We start from the raw sequence: 21,461 nt of genomic DNA, 5'->3' as shown, positions 1-21,461 counted from the left end.
AAACTATGATTGATAATCCCAAATGGATTATCCCCAAGTAGATGTTCTTTTTTCAGGAATGGTTTACCTACTATTTTGTTATTATGAATCAATAAAAATTTTACTCTTTAAAAAATATAACTATTTATTTTTCTAATTATTTACATCCAATAAAAAAATATTTTTCTTTATAAAAATTAAAAATTACATCATTTACAATACTGTCCGCGAAGGCGTATATCTACATATATAAAATAAAATACATACATGATCGAAGCTAAATACTTTACCAGCCACTATACATTCTGTAGCCGATGGATGTCCTTGGCCACACTTATGGGCTGACTTCAATTCAACTTGGGCGCAGCCATGGACATGAATCGGTTACAGAAAGTGGATGGAATCCTATTTTAAAATATAATATTCTAATTTGGTAATAATAATAAAATCTTGGAATTTATCCATACATTTGCTTAAAATTATTACTGGAACGAGATAGGCCATTTAAGATGATTTTTATACAATCAAATTTAAAATTTAAGTAATTGACGAAAAAATAAAAACAATATTTTAATAATAAAAATTAATTACCACGATTTACAATTGTTTTAACGATAATACCTTTTGAAGGTCGATCTATAAATTTCAGTGATCGAAAGGCAATGCCAGTTCAGTTCCCTGAAGTTTTGTGAAGTTATCAAACTTAAGAGAAATAAATTTAAATACGTTCACACACATTTGACAAAGTTATGGCTCGATATCTCAGATAGGAGATGTTTCACTGCACTTAAGTTTATGTCCGGCCACTGAAATGTATAGATCCCCTTTTATTCTCAATACGCTGTTTAAAAAAATTATGAGCCAATAATGTTATGGTATAGTAAAATCGTCAAAAAAAAAACAGGCTAAGCTTAGGAAGCTTTAAATTAATTGATCTTGAATTTGTTTGTTTGTAGTGAATTGTTTTTCAGATAATTTGTTTACTTCTAATTTTTACTTTTTAACATTAAAACAATAGGTAAATATTTTTAAATTTATAAATCTTTATGTTTATTACTATTAATTTTATTATATTTTTCAATAGCATCATGTATAAATGATGTGGCTAAACTTAAATTGTCTGGTGTCATTAATGATCGCATTGATTCACGGTTAATACCTAACCCATGAAATTGTATGGTGCAAAATGGTGTAAATGAACATATAAGTGTTGTTAATAAACCACCAAGTGCTAACAATACAGCACCACCCACAATAATAGTACCAGCTTTGACCAACAAACGATATAAAATCTGAAACAATTAAAAAAAATAAAATCTAGATAAAATTGTTTGAAAATCAAATTAGGTTGCTATTCATTTAAAATCTAGTAAAGTGATGATAAAATAAAGTTTTGGATATAGTTTTTCACATGGGATATTTGTAATTTTAAATGCCATTGAAACATTTTTAAACATAATAGGAGCATAGAGCAAAGTAGTCAAGTTCTTTCTATGGCGTAAAATTGATGCAATCGCAAACTTGTCGGCAGAGTGTATATATTATTCGATAAATTTTTCCCAACAATATACTTATCGTACGATCGTGAAATAATTGTTTGTTGGACATCCCGAATCATTTTATATCTACACACCATCTGTTTCGCTATAAAAACTGCCATGCCAATTGGCACAATATGATGTCATCAATTTACATATTGCCTAGTACCCTTTGTTCCTGTACTAAAACTATGAAATGAAGTTATCAATCTAGATTTATACAATGTATAGATGGTAGAGATAAGGAGAACTTTCTTTGTATACAAAAAGCGTCCATCGAAAAGCAGCAAATAACGATGCGCTGCTGTAGAAAAAGGGTAAGTTTTAAAAGAATGCTCAAAATAAGAGTAAGATAAATATTTAAAAAACCCTTTCACATCAAACATCTTTTGCTAAACAAGCGCCGCTCTGGTTAATTTTATTAATGTTATTTTGGACACTTTTTGGAACGAACTTCCTTAATGCGGCTTGCCATAGTGAGCAAACTGGCAAAAACCGTCACATAACAAATTGAGATATGCTTTCTATGTGTGTGTTATCCTTCTTTGTATTATTTTTATTTGTTGTAGTACACGAATTTTGCATTTTTTTACTATTTATATCCAAAACTTGTTATTCGTGTAATATAATTATGTTCGTTTTGAAACCCTGCCTATTGGAACAGATTACCTATATGTATTTATTTAACGTTTAAATTTGCTTCTGTACAGCTTCGTAAGGAACTTCGTTCATAACAGGGGTCCCACGACCGCAATCTTTTTAATTTTAAACTTTATTTAAGATAGTTCTCTTTATCTCTACCCTCCATAGAACAACGTAAATTGATACGCTATATCATGTCAATTAGCATGGCAGTTTGATGGAACAAAAGGGTACAAAGAGGTACAAATTGTTGACATCAAATCGTATCAGTTGACATGACGGTTTGTATATAAGAACAGAAGGACAAAGTAAATTGACAACATTATATACCATAATGTTGTTAATTTATTAAATAACAAACGCGGCCATAATTAACAGGGATTAGCTCCCCAGCATCAAGGATAGTTAAATTTGAATGTATTTTTTAACGTTAGCAAAACTTTTTTGTATTCTATAAAGTAGGTATCCAAATTTAACGTACCATTCTTGCAACTGTATTGTACCAATAGAGTGTTATTATTTTAACCAAAATTTTTATGATTAGAATCATTTCTGGTGTTATTGTAGCAGATCTTAAACCCTAAAATTTATAATTTGATAAATAATAATAATTTATTGTTTTCAAGCTGATAAAAAATGATTTAACAAATGAAATTTCCTAAATAAATAATCCCCTGACGTAAACTAAATAACCCCTTAATTAGATCTATTTTAGTTTAGAAGCATTGCTCATTAATTATTAATTTATGAAAATTGTTCGAATGGAAGCGTCGGGAAATAATGTAAGAATTTCTATTTCTAATCATAAAGGTGGCGCTTCCACATTATTACGCGATCCTATATACACACTGGGGAAATTGGGAAAATTGATTTAAATTGTAAAATACCTTTTTGCAAGACAGAGTATTCTTTAAGATCTGACTGACTTCGTTATTTCAACTACTCTCCCATCTATTGTCCTCTCATATGATTTAATCAAATACGCTAACAATTTGTCCGAAAACTCAGTAGGAGATCGATCAACGTCTGTACAGACCTATATAGAAACATGGAAAATTTTATTCGTATGTACATACATACCTATGTGTATTTTTGATCATCAAAAAAAGAGAGGCTTAGAAGTTTATGTATCGAATTCCAAGGAAATTTTATTCGTGGTTAAAGGATGTTCCCAGAATACTTCGGTCAGGTTTTCCTCTCGGATAAAGAAAATGGTGGTTATCATATTGAATTATATAATTAAAATCAATTACCTCGGTAAATACCGATTCGATGTAAAACAAGTGAAATCAAACAAATGACTGAGTTAACGGTTTAAATACCCGGTATAGAAAGTGTTGAATATCAGTGCTTGTGGATTATTTTTAATAAATTAGAAAAGTTTTAAAAACCAAGTCAATTATGGCGGTTTTTGAGAATCTCTTACAAGACCACAAGTTAAAGTTACCTGCAAATTTTCAACTCCCTATCTTTTATAGTTTTGTTCTATCTCTATCGGTTTGCAAGTTGGGTCCTACGGACCTAAGACCCAATTGACCTATGTTGTTCATTTACGAACTCAAACTCACTTTTTACGTCTTGAGCACGCTAAAAAGTTTGTCAATTTCTGCTTGATATTTCTTTTCGTTTTGTTATCGTGATGACGGACGGACAGACGGGAAAAAATTAACATACCTTGATATATATTTTATATATACAGGGTATAAAAATTGTTGTTCGAGCTAAAGGAAGTCTTCTAGGGGCACCCTCCACCTATAGCATTAAAATTTCTTCAGACTTCCATTTAACCCAAATCTCAGTGTAGGATTTTACTATAATTTCTATGTTTTTGCTAAATTAATAAGACTTACTCTCGCATAAGGTAAAACCGATGATAAATATTGATAACTTGCTAGGCTTGAATCGTCATAATCGTCTTGATCGCCATGAGTTGGTACAGTTGCTTTTGGTGGATATGGTATTAAATAATTATTGTCATATGATTCTGGTTGTGGTCCATAATTTGGTTCTGTATATTGGTATGCTGATGGTGGTGAATATGGTACGACACCAGCGACATATTGGGCAACATTATCTGCATATTGCTGTTGTTGCTGCTGTTGTATGGCTTGCGATGAGGGTGATGTTGCAACATTTGTTGATTGTTGATCCATTCCAATTGTTATGTGCGTTAACAAAAATATACAAATGATTTTTATCAAAAAAGACATCATTTTGAAAATTGTTGATCTATTTCTTGTTCAAACTGTAAATAATCAAACAAAATATATGAGTATCGATTTGCTTTTGGAAAATATTGGATTGTGATATTTGTTTTTTGGAAATATTTGATTAATTTAATTGCTAAGAAATTCGACATATTTCTAAAATACTTTTATAGTTTTATAAATTTAAGAATTTTGGTCAGGATAAATTAAAACATTTTAACCCCAAAGTGTACTTTTAATTGACAAACTCTAACCCCAACCGCAATTCTGACATGCCATGGTTGGCCACAAATTCTTTAAACGGTTCGTCGACAAATCTGCCAAGGGTAATAAATCTAGGCCTTTAAATACCAAAACTTGAACGACTTAAAAATCTAATAAAATCTTGAGATCTTTGATGTAAAATCTAAGATTAACTACAATCATTTTAAAGCATTATTTAAAATTATTAAATATGTATTGCTTTTAATAAGGCACTGAACACGATTAAAGATTAAAGGAATTAATTGCAGATTGCGAAAAATATATTCATTAAATTTCTCATAACAACTTTTGTTCTTTTCGTAATCCATCCATTTAGTAAAATAAATTTGATCGAATGAAGAAAATTGAATTCGGCTAAAGGTTTTTCGTATAACTAGACGATAGATATCCTTGGCTGAAAGTTTTTAAGCTCAAATAAATTTTTTTTAAACTCAATGCAATTTGAAATAAAAACAAGGTATCTTGAAAGATTTAATTTTGAATTTTGTAGAAATTTTCAAACCAAAGATAACCATCAAGAAAATAATTGATTATTTTTCTATGTATTAAAATCAATTAAAAGAGTAATCTTATTTTTTTTAAATAAAATTAATAGATTTTTCTAATAAAATTAACTTTTATTTTGTAATGAATCGATTTTTTCGATTTTTCTTGATAGATGTGCATTATAAATGAGTAACTTATTCAAAATTTACTTTATTCATGGAATTGAAGATTACTTAACGAACCCAACAGCCTTGAATAAGAAATTAAATAATATAATTTTTTTTTTTAAATAATTATTTCATTCATTGATTAATTATTTTTTCATATTATCTCTACTTTTAATTTAAGATTATTAATTACTTTAATTCACTCATTCCTAACGTTAAAATAAAATAATATGCCAAAACTAAGAAAAAAATGCAACATATATTAACACACGAGTCAATATAGATGTAAGAATTTTAATTAAATATAATTTAATTTTTTGTTTTAAGAAAAATAAATACTTCACAATGGCATAATAATAATCATTTTAAATAATTTAAAAAAATATCACAAAATTATTAGTAATTTAATTTTTACTTACTTTAAAAAATCAAAATTTTTCGGACGTTAATTTCACAGAAAGTTCACTATCGTAAATAAAATTTTTTTAAATAAATCCTACCCTATTTATATATGTTTGAGACACAAAAAATGGTCAATTTTTAGACCCCCTGATAATAATAACAGTAACAAGAATCGGAACTAAGTGCAAATTTTTTAATGGGTGGTTGGATAAATTCCAAGAAACATTTTAACCCTGATAAGAGAAAAAGGTATTTATTGTTATTATTTAGATTTAGAAGTATTTAAAAAGATGCTTAAAAATTTTTAAGTAATGGATACAAATTGTAAAATTTTGTTAAAAAATTTTATCTTTCATTTATCTAACTAAGTTCAGTATAAAACGGCAATGGCGATGTTGAAAAATTTAACAATTTAAAAATCTATATCCTGCTTCAACTATACTTACGTTTTTCTGGTGATAATTTCTCATAATTTCATATTTCAGTATTAAAATTTTATTTACAGAATTAACAAAATGAAATTCTCCATGACTACATTTAATAAGACAATAACTGCAAATATCAATTAGTCCGTATTTTGCACACACTGTAGCGAATGAAAAAAAAAAACACAAAAATTACTGGGACCAAGAAACGGATTTATAACACACCCAATACCCTCCCGTTGATGAAATCTGTATTTTCGGGGAAAGCATGAGCAAAAGAACAATGAATTTGAAAATTTGGCGTCAATAATGTGCATCAGAAACCTAAACTTTTTCATATTGGTTTTCACATTTTTCAGTCTTAAATTGAGATTTGGTGACCTTAAAAATCCCTTTGATTCGTTAGATTTCATAAATTATTCGTTAGTTGCTGAAGATTGAAGTTGCTATACATTTTTTTTATTCCAGCTTCCAAAAGTTAGTAACATTAGGTAAGTCTTGATAAACAAAAACTGGCTTTTTATTGTTAATAAATAATTTTGTTACTTTTTGAAAGATTAAGGTTTTTTTTTATTTATTTATTTTTATTCATCACTAAAATTTTCTTATCAGTGCGAAATCATACAGAACTATAATTGTGAAATATTACAATTTAAACTTTTTTTTTAAAACTATGTATGTTTCAGTTAAACATTGATAGCACAAAAAAATATTTTTGTAAATAGGTAAAAAATGTAGCAGATATGTGAAAACAAAAACAAATCGTGGAGAATTTCGTAATTATAGGGACCACATCATTATCGTTTTGTAAAGTAGAATTAAATTATGGTATTTATTAACAAAGTTTATTGAAAATTTATTTTTATTCCTTTGCATAAGATAAATATTTCCATTTTACTTATACCAACTACTTGAGTATTTCTAAATTTTCAATTCTAAAACATTAAAATCATAAATATCATAATAATACAGAAAACATGATCAAATCATATAATTAAAGCAATATTTATTTTCTGAAACTCTTGTTCAATATTCTGTTTGTATTATTATCTGAGAAATTCCAAATATGCTGAAAATTAAAACCGATAATATTTTTTTTAATATTAGTCTAGGAAAAAAATTTTCAATAGATGAATTCTAGTTTCATTTCTGCGACTAAATTAAATTACTAAATCGGTATTTTTATTCCTATGACGTTTTATTAAATTGCTATTTAGTAAGACGTTAGACGATCTATCTATGGAAAAACACGACAAATATTTTAACGTGAGTATTATTTTTAAAATTATTTGCATGTTAGCATGCAAACAGAATTTTTTTATTTGTCTTGAATATTTACAAATGCACCTGTAAATCATAAACAATAAAAGTATTATTATTATTATTATTGACAAGTGAACTACCTGCCTTTACCTCTTAAAATGTGACAATAAATGAATAAACAGGTAAATAAGTAAGAAAAAAATTATTTATGGCAGTGTCTTCGTGCAACCTCTCTTCGATATACCGGCTGTTTTTTTTAACTTTCAACAATTCCAAATGTTTATTTTTAGGTGGACAGGTTATAGGTTGAAAGGTAGGTTAAATGTGGTTGAACTGAATTTTTTCAAAGTGACTCAAGTTAGTGGCTCAACTTTGCGTATGCACTCTAAGCTTACGTTTAAGAAAGTGTGCTACTAATAGAAATAAGTACAGAAATAACTAGAAAAACGTTTTCAAATATAATCAGAAAAACGTTTACCTATTAACAGAAAAAAGTTGTAACTTACCTCTACGAAGGCTAATAAATCCAGCCTTGGTATGCCAGTCCTTGTTCGACCCTTGGCTAAATATAATAAATCAAGTGTTTACACAAGTCTTGTCTAAGGTTAGCAAACCTAGGCTTGGTTTACTAGCCAATGGTTAATAGTTGAACAAAGGTTATTAGACGCAGCCCTGTTTATAAAAAGTCAAGACTTCAGATGAAGGCAGTCTACATACACGCGTCTACAAAAAAAACGCGTGTATGTTTGTCTGTAATGGAATCGGCCGGGCCGTGCCTTTTCATGAGATCCCTTTCATTAAAATCTAATTTGGAGAGTCGCTCTTCTTTTAGACAGTTTTTAAATCACCCTTTCGTCTTCATTACAGACTTGGCACGTATAGCTTTCTCAGTATATGAATATTATAGAGTATGTAAATTGAATTTACAAAATTTGACCAAAACAAAGTTTTTACCTACGCTCATGAATATTCACTTGTTTTCAAATAACATTGTCAAAATATTTCATACAACAAAAAATTTTAAAAAACCTATCATTTTCAAAACCGTAAATCAGATATGTCACATATGAGATCATATTAATGGGAATCATGTTTTAAAAATTACATTAATTTTTGGGGACAAAATTTTCAAGTATGAATCAATCATTATTATAAATACCTAACATTTAAAGAAAAAAAGATTTAAAAAAAATTATCTAAGAAAGCGGAATATACCTATAATACAAGAAATAAATAAAAATAAATAATCTTCAAAAAAGGTAATCTAAGAAAATTTTCTTTTGGTGTTATTATGTTAGTTAATTTGGAGTCATTTTGGTTGAATACAGTTACTATGGATAATGAAGTAGGTATTTGACCGAAGAATCGACTTCTCGTCAGTAGATTTTTATGGGAGCTATTCTAAAATGTTTGTATGAGTGTACTTAACAAAGTCACTTTCATACGAGCTTTTCCGATTTATACTCATAGGATGGGGCAGAAGTATCTTATTTCCAGACACCGTATTAATTTTATCACTTTATTTTACAATTTAAAAAAACTATTGTATTTTATATTATGGACAACTTCCAACATTTTTTGATTCCCGATATTTTTTACCTAGCCTCATCGTTTTCGAGATATAAGCATCTGGAAAAAAAATGCGAATTTTCGCCGAAAACTCGTTATTGGGAAACATAAAGATTATTTTGTGGTTCAAGTCAAAAATTTAATTTGAACGTCATTAGATATTATATTTTGTGGAATATTTTTTGACTCGGGACAATTTTCACCAAACCTCACTTACTCTAATTTCGTTATTCGATATTTCGAAAATACAAATTATTTTGTGGTTCTGGTCAAAAATATGATGTGAAAACTATATGAATTTTTATTTTGAAGAGTTCTTTTTGAACAATGATATTTTTTACTTTATCTCACTTTTTTCGATATATAAGCGTTTGAAAAAAACAAACGTTTTTTTACCGAAAATTTGGTATTGGCGTAAAATAAATATTCTTTTGTGATACTAGTCAAAAATTTCATTTTAAAACTATATGAGTATATTTTTGACAATTATAAAAACTTTTTGACTCTTTACATTTTTTACCTTACCTCACCATTTTCGATATATAAAAATTTTTCGCTATTATAATAAATGTATATAACTAATGATACAAAGTTACATACAAACATACATACATACAGGTGAAGCTTATATAAGTGTGTTAATAAAAATGCAATATTCGATTTTTTTAAATGTCTTTTTTTTCTTTTTTTTTTTTTTCAATCTCTGAGAAAATTCGCTTAACTAACGTAGCTCCTGCGATACGAATTTTTTGTTTTTTTACCCAAATTGTCTACATGTATAATCAGGTGAATAATTATAAAAGTTTAAAATAGAATGGGAAAATTTCTTGACATAATTAGCCAATGATATATTTTTTCAAATTTGAAACATTATTCCGGAATACAAAGGAGCTTTTTCCTTCGACCTCGACCTCTTCGACTTTCCAACTCCATTCTGAGAGCCAACACCTTTTTTGTATTTCTAATATTATCAGGTTATATTTCTGAGAAATAACGAAAAAATTCTAGCGATCTAAAAATATTTCTTTCAGGGTGTGGTATAATCAAACTTTCTTCAACAAATAAGAAAAAATTAACATGTCTAAAAGTTTATAAAAAAAACGCATAAATATGGTAACTGCAACAGATCGGAAGAATTTTGATGATCCCACAAAGAAGTATTGGAAACTAAGTATAAGAACGTTAGCTTTAGCACTGCCCAATAAAAATAAAATAACTCCTCGATTTTGCAAAGCAAACATTCCGAATGAATATACAGTAAGCCGTGCAGCACTTAAAGCAAAATCAACACCACGACTCAATGCATTAGCTGATTACAATAAGAATAATGCGCGGAAAAAACATGAACGAGTAACATCACAGACACCAGAAGTGTTTGTCAAAAGAAGTGCTTTAAAGGCAACATATTCGGCGAGGCTTGATATGCTTTCAAGGAGTCCACTAGTGTAATTATTTTATTTTATTTTCATTAAATAGTAGCTTGAATAATACAAGCAACAGAGAATTTTTTCTCAATTAAATGACAGAAGTTAATTTTTTATTGAAATTGGTTCAGTATCACGTACTGAATGTAAATGCACAAAATCTTTACATGAAAAGCGGGAGAAGCCTTCATTTTGAAAAAAACCGTTTCGGCCTATACTTACGTAATCATGCATTTTAGACAAAAAATGGTCACCTTTATTGTAGACAAATAAAATTTCCTATTATTTTATCGATACGCGAAGGCGCGCTGGTAGTTGCCTTAAGTTTGAAATCGGGTATGATCTAATGAAGAGGAGTAGCGCATTTGCTTATTACAGAGTCCATCGAAATACGATAAAATTTCTTATGAATACAACATTCTACCCATACACCAAATTCGTACAAGCTGGCAACAACCGTTAACACAGTTAAATAAATTCTTCATAAGAACTTTCGCTTTTGAAGATATTTTTTTGGCTGCATATTTAAATTTTAAATAAAAGTATGTAGCCCTAAATAAACGAGCTATTTTTAAAACCTACTCCTTTCAACTTTTCGGATTTTAACCGAATTTTCAGATTTAAACTTACCTTTGACCCTTCTAGCCATCCGAATGGTCGTTCTAAATGAATACAATTTAAAATTTAGATTTATTGAACTATTAATATTGATATCTATATTTTCCTTAGAAAACTAGAAACTACATTGGAAACATATAAACATGTTGGAGATCATTTTAGAATGGCTATGAGAAAAAACATTAATTTAGCCAGAACCAGCATGTATCGTGAATTTTATTGGCCCAAGTCAATACCAAAATCGTAAGTATTGTTTACAATTTATAACCATCAGGTCGTTTTAGGACAATAGAAATATGTATACATTTGGAATGTTTTTATCGAAAAGCGGCACTGTTTATTGGTGCGATTATTCTGAAAAGAATCAATAGAAAATCAATTTTTGGTAAAATTGGCCCCAGAACATCAAATTCTTGATCCTTATTCAGTGAGATTTCCCAAACATGAATATACAAAAATTATGAATTAATTAAAATTATTTATTCTCAATTCTGTACATCACTTATAATTTTTTGTTTATAATTTAGTGAATCAATTCCTAAATTAAAATCATGTCAATATACTTCAACATGTCCACCGCCACGATCACGATCAGCAACGTATGCCGAGTTAGAAAAATGGTGTGATGAAAATTCGCGTCCTAGGCGTGAATACAAATCAGAACCTACCTTAGTGGTAAGTTCAATTTATTTTTAGACACCGGTGGTTAAACCTTTTCGAAAAAAACAAATACTAAATGTACAACGAAAACATACCTACAATGTACTAAAATAAGAGCTGACAATTGCTCTTCATTTTCTTTCAGCAATATAAATTATAATTAGCAAAACAGTTTTGCCGTTGCTAACACTGCGCCAGATATTATTCTAATAATTTAAAAAAAATGTTTATTGAGAGATATACCTAATCTAGAGATATACTATTAACTTTTAATGTTAGTTTTATTTCAATTTTCTGTTTCAGCATACGAAAAAAAAACCTTTAGCAGAATTAACAAAAAATATTCACATCTTAGCTACTCCTCGATATGTATCAAAAAAATATGATCCAACTGAAGCTGATCGATATTCAACAGGGGTAAATATTTATATTCTTTCATTTCTTTAAAGTTGGAAAGGGTATTGTAACTGAAAATAATATTAAAATCAATGAAATGAATATTAAAGGAATGAATTAATATAACTAAGAATGAAACGCATTATCGGCAACTATTAGGAACGTTCAAGGAGTTCTCGTGGCCGAATGAGGGCGTTGGATTCATTCAGATTTTTCAATATATTTTTCCTCTTGAATTAGAATTTGAAGAGTGGAAACTCGAAAAATTCCTCATAAAAAGTCATTGAAAAATTTTCGAGAAACGTAGATAATTCGATTTAAAACAAAAATAGTCTCTTGTAAAACTTTTCTAAAATTCAAATTTTTCAATTTTTTTAACTTAGGTAATCTTTGCAAATTTTATCCAGGAAACTAAAGGTTTTTACAAAAAAGAACCTTTTTAAAAAACACGCTGATTTTGATAGTTAATTTCTCATAAACCGTACATGAATTAAAGAATCATTTTACTAAAGATGTATAAACAGGTGATTAATAATAAAATTGAAACTTTTGAATTTTTTACTATTTTTAACGTAAATTGGGTCTCGAGAAACCTTAAAAGTTATTCATCATCATTAAAAATTTGTTACCATTTAAAATTAAAGGTTTCTCAAAGCGCTAAATCGTACGATCACAAGGATCCTGTAAAATCTGCGTTTTGGATAAGGATGGCAAAACCTAGTGAACGACAAGATCCGCCAAGTGGGCCTACACCACCTAATCCTGCAGCTATCGAAAGACCGGAAAAATGGGACGATTTTCATTTTAGACCGGTTGATGAGCGATTAGCAAAGCCTCGACAAAGAAGTGCAGGCAATAATGATGAAAAAGAAGATCCATTTTCTGTTAATCCTAGAGCATATACAAATGTTTTTTGTTCACAGCGTACCAAGGAATTAGCTAAACCAAGAAAAAGATAATTTAAAAAAAATATTTTTATTGTAAGCTAACGTCTTATTATAAATTTTTGAATCTATATTATTAAATGTAACTGATTTGATTTTAATAAACTGTAACTTTAGCTTTATAAAGGATTTTCTGGTAAGAGCGTCTGAACTTTAAACTTAAATTAAACGAGAGAACTTCAAATTTTTAAACATTGTATGTATAAAATATACCAAAACATATTAACTTTAGCCCCAGTTTTTTTTTTTTTGTTTCGCTTAAAGATATTGATGCTTAGAATACAGAAATTAAACCCTACCGATACTCAGGGGCTATTTACTTGTAGGCTTTTACCATAAGTGTTGCGTAGATATAGTTTTTACCCAAATCATTGGATACCACTATGGTAGATTACAGTTCTTAATTTCAATAGTATATGCAATAATTGACCAAAACTGAATACGATTAAAGTAAACAAATATTTAACTTAAAATACATTTATTGCATCAAATTTTTTTACAAAATAAAAATTACGTATGAAATCAGCTAACATATTTGTACGAATTAAATATACAGTTTTTGTACAAATTTTAAGTTCGAGAGACGAGACGTACTTGTACACCGTTTACAGCTGTCAATACAATGTACGCTCTGAGATCTGGTTCGTAGGGTGTACCATCTGCTTCAAAAGCTGGTAATATTTTGAAATTCCTTAAGATTTTACTGCTACTTGTTTTCATTTCAAGCATAGCAAACTTTTGACCTATAATTATAAATTTCAAACTTATAATTTATTGTATTCTTATGAAGTATCAAAAAATAAAGTTATTAGTATAATATTACCAATACAATTTCTGGGACCAGCACTAAATGGAACAAATGAATATGGATTTCGTTCTCGCAAATTTTCTGGTAGAAAACGATCAGGATCAAACTTTTCTGGATCTGGATAGATATTTGGATTTCTATGTAAACCAAATGTAAATACGGTTAATATAGATCCTTCGGGGGCAAGATAATTATCTGAAAAAGTTATTGTTATTAAAATTTATCGCCTAAATTGTAATATCAATCTGATAATTACTTGTTTTCAATTGTAAATCTTTAGTGACTTGACGACTGAAAAGTGGTACACTGGGTAATAATCGTTGAGCTTCTTTAATTGTTCTTTCTAAATAATGCATTTCTTGAACCTCTTGGAATGTAGGATCACGTTTTTCACCCATTAAAATATCACATTGTTCTTTATAAATTTCTTCCTAAAATTTTCATTTTTTATTCTTTAGAAACATATTTAGAAACATTTCGTTACGATTTTACCTGAATGTGTGGATTCTTAGATAGTAAGTAAAACAGGAAAGCTAATTGAGTTGACGTCGTATCATGGCCCTATAAATCATGAAATATTGTTTAATATTTTTTTGAATTCCAAAATTAATTAAAACTACCCACATATTTAAGCCACCCCAAAGTTAAGTTGCTGTTTTATGTAAAGTTAAGTAAGATTTACAGAACCGATTGTTATTACTTGCAATATATCATTGTTCTTGAATTTCTTTACCAAAATTCTCAAATCCTTCGGATGAGCATTTGATTGAAATCTTCTATTAGGGATTTATTACTTATACCGATTACTGTTTCTTTATATCTAGGGATAATTATTGCAGAGGTAGGGGGAAATATCAAAAGCAGTCTGGCAACACTTTCTAGATGCTTTGATTTGTGCTTTAGACGATACTTCATTAAAAAGTGTGTTAAGAATGCACTTAAAAATGTCCTGTGTCTACCCTGTAAAATTTGCAAGTGTCTAAATTTTCTACGTGTCCAATCGAGAGAAATACCCATTCTTGCAGAGTATTTTCCGGCTGAAAGTTACGTATTTACTTAACAGTTAATTTCAGACGTATGCATACTTGAACTACCTTTTGGTAGTTCCTAAGAGTAAAATTCTCAAACGTATATAGCTTTCTTTCTGTTAAATATTAAAAAAATTAATACTGTAGCTAAGGAATATAAAATTAGTATAAACAAAATTATTTGAACCATACAGCAAAAGTGAAAGTTGATACTTCATCGCTAATTTGTTCATTAGTTAATGGTGTACCATCCATATTTCGTGCTTGAAGCATCAAATCCAAAAATGCTAAACGCTTTTTGGTACCAAAAGAATCGTCTTGATTTTCATCTGACTTGTTTTCAGACTCTTTGATTAAGTCGTCTCGACGTTTTCGAATTAACTAAAACAATTTTCAAATGTTCCAATTTCGGATATACATTAATGTCAATATAGACTTACTTTATCAGTTGATTCTTTTAAAATTTGTAATGCTTTTCTTTGAGTCTGCCCATTTTCAGTAAAAGGAAATAAGAAATCTATTTGTTGAATGACACTAATAAATCTTTCGACAATAATTCTTTCCATACTGAAACATAATTTATATATTATTATCATATTTGTTTAAATTTCATGGGTGGAATATTTCATTTACTCTTGTACAGCTAAAACATATGCACTCCTGGCACTTGTTTGTGCATGAATTTTTGTGCCCATAGCTGTTTCTATAAAAGAAAAAAAAAATTATTTTTCGAATATTTGAGAAAAAATTAAGTGATTGCCTATGCTTCAATTTTTCATTCTATTATTGGCAAAAGGATGCATAGAAAGTTCCTTTTATTTAGAATTTAGTTAATGTAAATATTTACCACAAATAACATCCAACGCAAATGATTGCATGTATGGGAAAATATCTATATTTGTTTTCCCATCTGCTTTTTCTTTTAATAATTTAATTAGGATGTCACCTTGTTCGTTAAAAACTTCGAAAAACTTTTCTAATATATTAAAATGAAATGTGGGTGTAATTAATTTTCTTTGCTGTTTCCAATAAGGTCCTAAAATAAGCAAAATATTTTGTAATAGTAATATTGAATGATGTTTTCTAACTGTTATTACCTGCACTAAAGACCAAGCCATTTCCTAGCCATGGTTTAAAAAATTTGGTCGTTGAGTACGGCTTGTCCAAAATTTCATTATTTTTCAAAAGAACCTAAAAAATTTTTCATAAATAATGTATGAAAAAGAATATAGGCCTTTCAAAATAGGCAACGAAACTGTTCAAAGAGAGTTTAGATTTAGGTGCATATATGTATACTCTCTGATTCGGTCCCATTTCGTTTTGAATTACTTATACAGAGTAATTTCATCGTGAAGTGAGGGAAATATATCGTAGACCAGGTTCAAGAGGGAGCATGCAAAATATTGACTGATTCCGCTATCACATTTTAACGACCCAAAAATTAGTCTACTTTATCTTTATTACTCAAAGTGTCTACTTAAAATGCGTTTAAAATTGATCGAGGCTTTGAAATGTTCAAACTTTTGTTTGAAACAATTTCTGTACCTGACTTTTTATTTTTTTGCAAATGTCAAGTTAAAAAACCTTATATATGTAAAGAAGAGTTTATTTACTAGAAGGCAAGCAATTGAAAAACTAGTATCTTTGTTCATTTGTTTTCAATAAATTTTCTAAAGTAGCATTTTTTTAAAGGTTTTTGATCCCTGTTATCTCCCCTACTGCTAAAGCCATTTTCTTTTCATTTCAAATCTTGTACTATTTAAATATTTTGTAAATTATTGTAAGCTTTTAAAAAGGGGACAAATATTATTGGCATTATTGTGACGGGGCTGCAAATATCACAAAACATATTTATTACCTCTATATCTTCTGGATTAGTCATATTAATTGCCAAACGTCCTACTGATGGAATTTTGAAAATAGGACCATATTTTTGTGTGTTATTCCACAAGAATCCAAATGTACCTAAAAAAAACACAGAATATTTAGAAGAATATCAAAATTTTATTTAGAAAATTAATGTGTACCTGCTTTTTCTTTTCTAACATCAAATAATATTCCAACAATTGGAAGGCCTTTTGGGCCGGGTATCGCACTGGTTAGCCTCTTGATCCTTTTTAAAGGAAGTTCAAAATATACATATAGTGCCACAACTATGGCAACTATAGCACCAATTATTATTTCAATCATTTTTATGAAAACCTAGAAATAATAAAAGTTTGTTTTTATTATAGAAAAATCATTCCTGTTAAAGAAATCTAAAAATAATATAATTTTATTGGCCACTCTCGTTTTCAATTTATTGAACAATATTAGTTTTGTTGAGAATGAGAATATAAAAAACTGCTTCGAGTAAAAGAGAACAAGAAAACATGCTATTTAGTATGCGGAACGGTTTTAAAGCTATTAGCGCAGGTGCTAATGATGGTAGGTTTAAGTTGTTCTACGCAATTTCTCTTGAGATTCTAGAGAGAATAGTAGAGTACAAAAACGCATGTTCTCAGAAAACTAGGTCCCGTTAGCGGCAAAGGAGTATGCACATAAAGAGTAAATTTGTCGTAACCTGAGAGTTTAGAGACTCCGACCTTCGATTAGCCCTCTGGATGTAACGAAATTCACTGGCCCTCTACCTGGGGCTACCAAAATTCATTGCGAAACTCTCCTGTAACGGTTGTTATTAAAATAGTTATTTCTTGTTTAAAATATCCCTTTAACTATTAATCTAAGGCTATAATCGTTTCCTACATTTTATATTTTTATTATTGCAGTAAACCGGGATTTTGAAGCTTTTTCTAAACATTTACTAGAATTTCTTCAACTTTGATAGCATTTGATGAACCGGGAAAACTGTGGATTTAAAAAAAAAAAACGGAAATTCGTTAAGCTTCAGACAATTGAATCTGAAGTCTAGACTAATTACAGTAAGTCTCTATACGTTAAGTGATATAACTCTGCAACATGTGTTTCGATATTTTCTTATTCAAATGTCCAATCTTCCCTACTGGTAAAACCATTTTCTTTTCATTTCAAATCTTGTACTGGTTAAAATAAGGAAGCAAAAAATCTTCTTTGCTTCCTTAATTGATTTTTGAGGCTTTGAAAGAATCTGTTTAAAATAAAAGCGCAGGTTGCTTTGCAATATAACCTAAGATAACACAATCTTTGTAATAAAATTAAAAATTTTCAAACTAAATAATAAAAGTAAATCATAGACTTGGACTTTTAGCTAACGGCTTATAAGTTAAAACAATCATAATGGTATTTGCTTATTGATAATTTTAACATAAGACAAAAAATTAGTGAGAAGTATAACTCCATCGCTAAGATCATATTTTCCCTTCCATATACAATCTTTTTGTAAGATACTTTTAAAGAAAAGTGATTTTATGTTCTTGTTTTTGAAACATAAATAAAAGTGCGGGAAGCTGGACAGAGAAATTGATCCTACCAAAAGACACTTTCTTGAAATTGATTTAATTCAAATAGAAATGGACCCCGCAATATTAGATAGAAAAATGGCTTTCTGTGAACCTTTTTTTAACCCACCCTAAAATGTTCTTAAGATCATTCTAATCAAAAGCTCCGACGACCACAAAAATTTTTAACGAGTAGTTTTCAAGCTACGAAATACAAAGCTACGAATATATTATAGTTTTAGTATATGATCATTAAATGCCTTCTGAAAATATAAATCGAAGAAAGTTAGAAATCTGCCAACAAAACATGGCACGCACCCTACTTAAAACTACAAATTACAAAAAAAAAAGGAGATTTTACAATCCTAATAAATGGACCTGTTTTGCTTAATTCGCACTATGATATCTTTTTTTTTTGTTTTATTTCAATTTTTTTAAGATTTTTAATTTTGAAGAAGGTATGTTTCATGTTGCATTAGCAGACTTCTTACTTTCTTCGGTATGTAGAGTTGTATTTTACAAGGCGGAACGTTGCATAAATAGTGTTCTAAATGCTTTAAAAAATTTATAAAATTTATAAGTCTATATTTTTGTAAAAAATATAATAACACTAAATAGACCTTGTTATACCTAAGATTAATACTTAGAATAAGAAAAAAATGAGGAAAAAACAAAAAATTGAATTGACCTTGCTTATTATAATTTCAATTATTATTAGTTTGTATGTTTTTTTATTAGGTATTTAAAAAGTAGTTATAAATAAAATTTTGTCATGTAAAAAATATCCCATAAGCAATTTTTTCATTAGTTTAAAAAAAATTATTTTAGGTACTAAGGTTAACCTTGTGTATTCATTACTGGATTCATACATGCAACTTCTGATTTATTTATTTGAATAGTCAATAATAATTATGGAGTAATTCTTGTAACGAAATTTTATTTTTATTCTATCTGTTTTACATCCTATCCAAAATCAAAAGACATAACTAATCTAGGTTTAGTTTATATAAGGTATCCACAAAAAATACACTCATGGCCATAGGATCCATATTATACCACTTTTCCGCTGATAAATTCCGCTCCTCAATTATTTTGAAAATTAACTGAGTACACTACCTCCTTCATTCGTGTACCATGCAATACTACTATTATAATAGTATTACACAGCAGAATCACAAGTATTAATTAATTAGTTATGCTATTTTTGAAAAATGTTGTATATCTACACTATTTATTCTAAGTGTAGTAACTATCTCATTATATGATAATAGATCTTTCCATTTCGACTTATATTCTGTCTATTGAATTTAATGTGGTTACATATAAAATTAAAATTATAAATACTATCTACCATTTTAAAAATGATTTTAGGAACAATGCCATAAATTTTTTATAGCACTTGCGATCTCAGTTCATGTGCTTAGGAAAATTAAGGAAATAATTTCCAAAGCTGTTATTATAAATATATAGTAAAGATAGTAGCTTATAAATTAAACAGTGTTTACTATAAGTCGGTAATCGGTAAGTACACAGTTTAAAGTTGCAAGCCGATAAGGAAATTTACGCAGTTGGGAACTATTACTATTTTTTGCACAAAAAGTATATAAATATAGTGTTATAATCGGGTCAGGAAATTAATTAAATTTAATTATTATCTATATATATAGGCCCAGTTGAAACTGGGTTCAGTTGTTTATTTGAATATGATGATTTTGCAAAAGAAATAACACTGCCTAAGCAAGCCTAAAACACTCGTTTTCGGGGGTTAAAACATAAAAAAGTCAAATTACTTGAAAAAAATTCATCGGATTCAATAGTTTCAAACAGAAGTTGTAGCTGTCGTAGCTCATTGTAGCATATTTTGTTATTGTGTATATGTATTATTTTCTAGTTTAGTTAAATTTCGGCGAAATATGACAGATTTTAATTTTGCATATATCATCAAAGTTGTTAGGAATTAAATTTCCTACAATTTTGATACTCATCAATTTTTTTAGGATCGATATTTTTCGATTTAGACCCGAAAGGAGGTGGGATGAGTTTTTCTTTATTAAAGGACTCCTTTATTTTTAATTTTACACGAAAAATATGGTAATTAGCAAAGATATTTGAAATTAAATTTCTTCTCAGTTTTCTCAATCTCAATTTTCAAAAGATTAGTTTATCATCGTTTATACGAAAAAAGAATATAATAGAATAATCGATTCTAGGAAAAAATTGATAAGAACCACAAGTGTAGGAAATTTAATTGCAAATAACTTTGTTTGAAAATATGTATTATTTACTAATTGACATCACAGATCAGTAACCAATGAAAAATTATTTCAAATATCGGGATTTTTTAACAATTTTTTTCATAGTGTTTTTATTGTTAAAAATGCGTAATTTTCGAGTTACAGGATCTACTCGACCTATACTTTCATAAAAAATTAACAAAAAGGCATTTTAATAATTCATGAAAAAGGTCTATTCGTGTATTTTATTATTGTTTAGAATGTTAAGATTACATTTTAGTAGAAAATAAAATGAAGCCAAAAGTGGCCCTTAAAATAACTGTTGAAATAAGTGAAATTAATATTTTATTGTTAATATTTTCATAGTTAATATCAATTTTAATAAAAACACTTACTTTTAATTTATGTACAAACTTTTAAATATTATTTATGTAAATAATATCTTTAACAAACCATCACAAAATATTTTAATATTGAAATAACTAATACTCTCGTGTTTTAATAAAATAAAATAATGTAAAACAAACACCAACTCTTTTTTACTCTACACAACAATTAATTGAATATCCCAAGGTTAACAACACAAAACTATTAAATCTCCGTTGCACATTATAATCCACTCTATTAAATAATAATTATACATTACCTACTTTTATGGGAGATTATAATCATACTGATACGCACAGATTTCATCTTACTCTTTATATTAGATTCAAGCGATCATGGTCCAATTGCTGTTGGATTTGGACCACTGTATCTGCTAAATCATGAACTGTATTTGCTAAGTCATGCCAGTACAAAGTTCTCTTTTACACGAAAAAATGCCATCAGAACTGTATTTGTTACATCATATCGGTACAAAGTTCTCTTTTACACGACAAAAATCAGATGAGTAGGTACAAGAAATGAGTCATTGTTACAAAGGTCTAATTTTGGGGATTGTCAAAAAAAAAATTTATGATTACTATTATTTAATTCACGGTTTGTATAC

At 28.4% G+C, this 21,461-nt stretch overlaps 2 protein-coding genes across 2 annotated transcripts; one reads left to right on the top strand and one right to left on the bottom strand.

The window, feature by feature from the left end:
* Positions 1-8,572: 8,572 nt before the first annotated feature.
* Positions 8,573-12,999, top strand: LOC123291788. The gene is made up of 6 exons (XM_044872210.1): positions 8,573-8,632; positions 9,974-10,387; positions 11,096-11,227; positions 11,512-11,659; positions 11,948-12,061; positions 12,685-12,999. Exons 2-6 carry the CDS (start codon positions 10,053-10,055, stop codon positions 12,997-12,999), a joined length of 1,044 nt encoding a protein of 347 aa, XP_044728145.1. The 5' UTR covers positions 8,573-8,632; positions 9,974-10,052.
* Positions 13,000-13,451: 452 nt separating this feature from the next.
* Positions 13,452-20,897, bottom strand: LOC123299210 (probable cytochrome P450 4s3). Its single transcript, XM_044881510.1, has 12 exons — positions 20,866-20,897; positions 16,848-17,022; positions 16,679-16,785; positions 15,918-16,011; positions 15,668-15,856; positions 15,454-15,523; positions 15,261-15,387; positions 15,013-15,201; positions 14,285-14,353; positions 14,049-14,223; positions 13,808-13,987; positions 13,452-13,727 (listed from the first exon to the last, which is right to left on the bottom strand). Exons 2-12 carry the CDS (start codon positions 17,008-17,010, stop codon positions 13,555-13,557), a joined length of 1,536 nt encoding a protein of 511 aa, XP_044737445.1. The 5' UTR covers positions 17,011-17,022; positions 20,866-20,897; the 3' UTR covers positions 13,452-13,554.
* Between the last annotated feature and the right edge of the window lie 564 nt (positions 20,898-21,461).

The sequence above is a fragment of the Chrysoperla carnea genome, chromosome 1 (assembly GCF_905475395.1).
Source record: "Chrysoperla carnea chromosome 1, inChrCarn1.1, whole genome shotgun sequence".
In the NCBI taxonomy this organism is placed as follows: domain Eukaryota; kingdom Metazoa; phylum Arthropoda; class Insecta; order Neuroptera; family Chrysopidae; genus Chrysoperla; species Chrysoperla carnea.
The sequence above is the reverse complement of the archived record's forward strand: the minus strand, read 5'-3'. Positions and strand labels throughout refer to the sequence as shown.

What these genes read in the sequence shown, in the direction of transcription:
- LOC123291788 (XM_044872210.1), top strand. Translation starts at nt 10,053, where the DNA reads ATGGTAACTGCAACAGATCGGAAGAATTTTGATGATCCCACAAAGAAG. An exon ending in CTTTCAAGGAGTCCACTAGT is followed by an intron (nt 10,388 to 11,095) that starts GTAATTATTTTA and finishes TATTTTCCTTAG; the next exon opens with AAAACTAGAAACTACATTGG. An exon ending in CCCAAGTCAATACCAAAATC is followed by an intron (nt 11,228 to 11,511) that starts GTAAGTATTGTT and finishes TTTATAATTTAG; the next exon opens with TGAATCAATTCCTAAATTAA.
- LOC123299210 (XM_044881510.1), bottom strand. Translation starts at nt 17,010, where the DNA reads ATGATTGAAATAATAATTGGTGCTATAGTTGCCATAGTTGTGGCACTA. An exon ending in TGTTAGAAAAGAAAAAGCAG is followed by an intron (nt 16,786 to 16,847) that starts GTACACATTAAT and finishes TGTTTTTTTTAG; the next exon opens with GTACATTTGGATTCTTGTGG. An exon ending in AGATTTACAATTGAAAACAA is followed by an intron (nt 13,988 to 14,048) that starts GTAATTATCAGA and finishes TAACTTTTTCAG; the next exon opens with ATAATTATCTTGCCCCCGAA.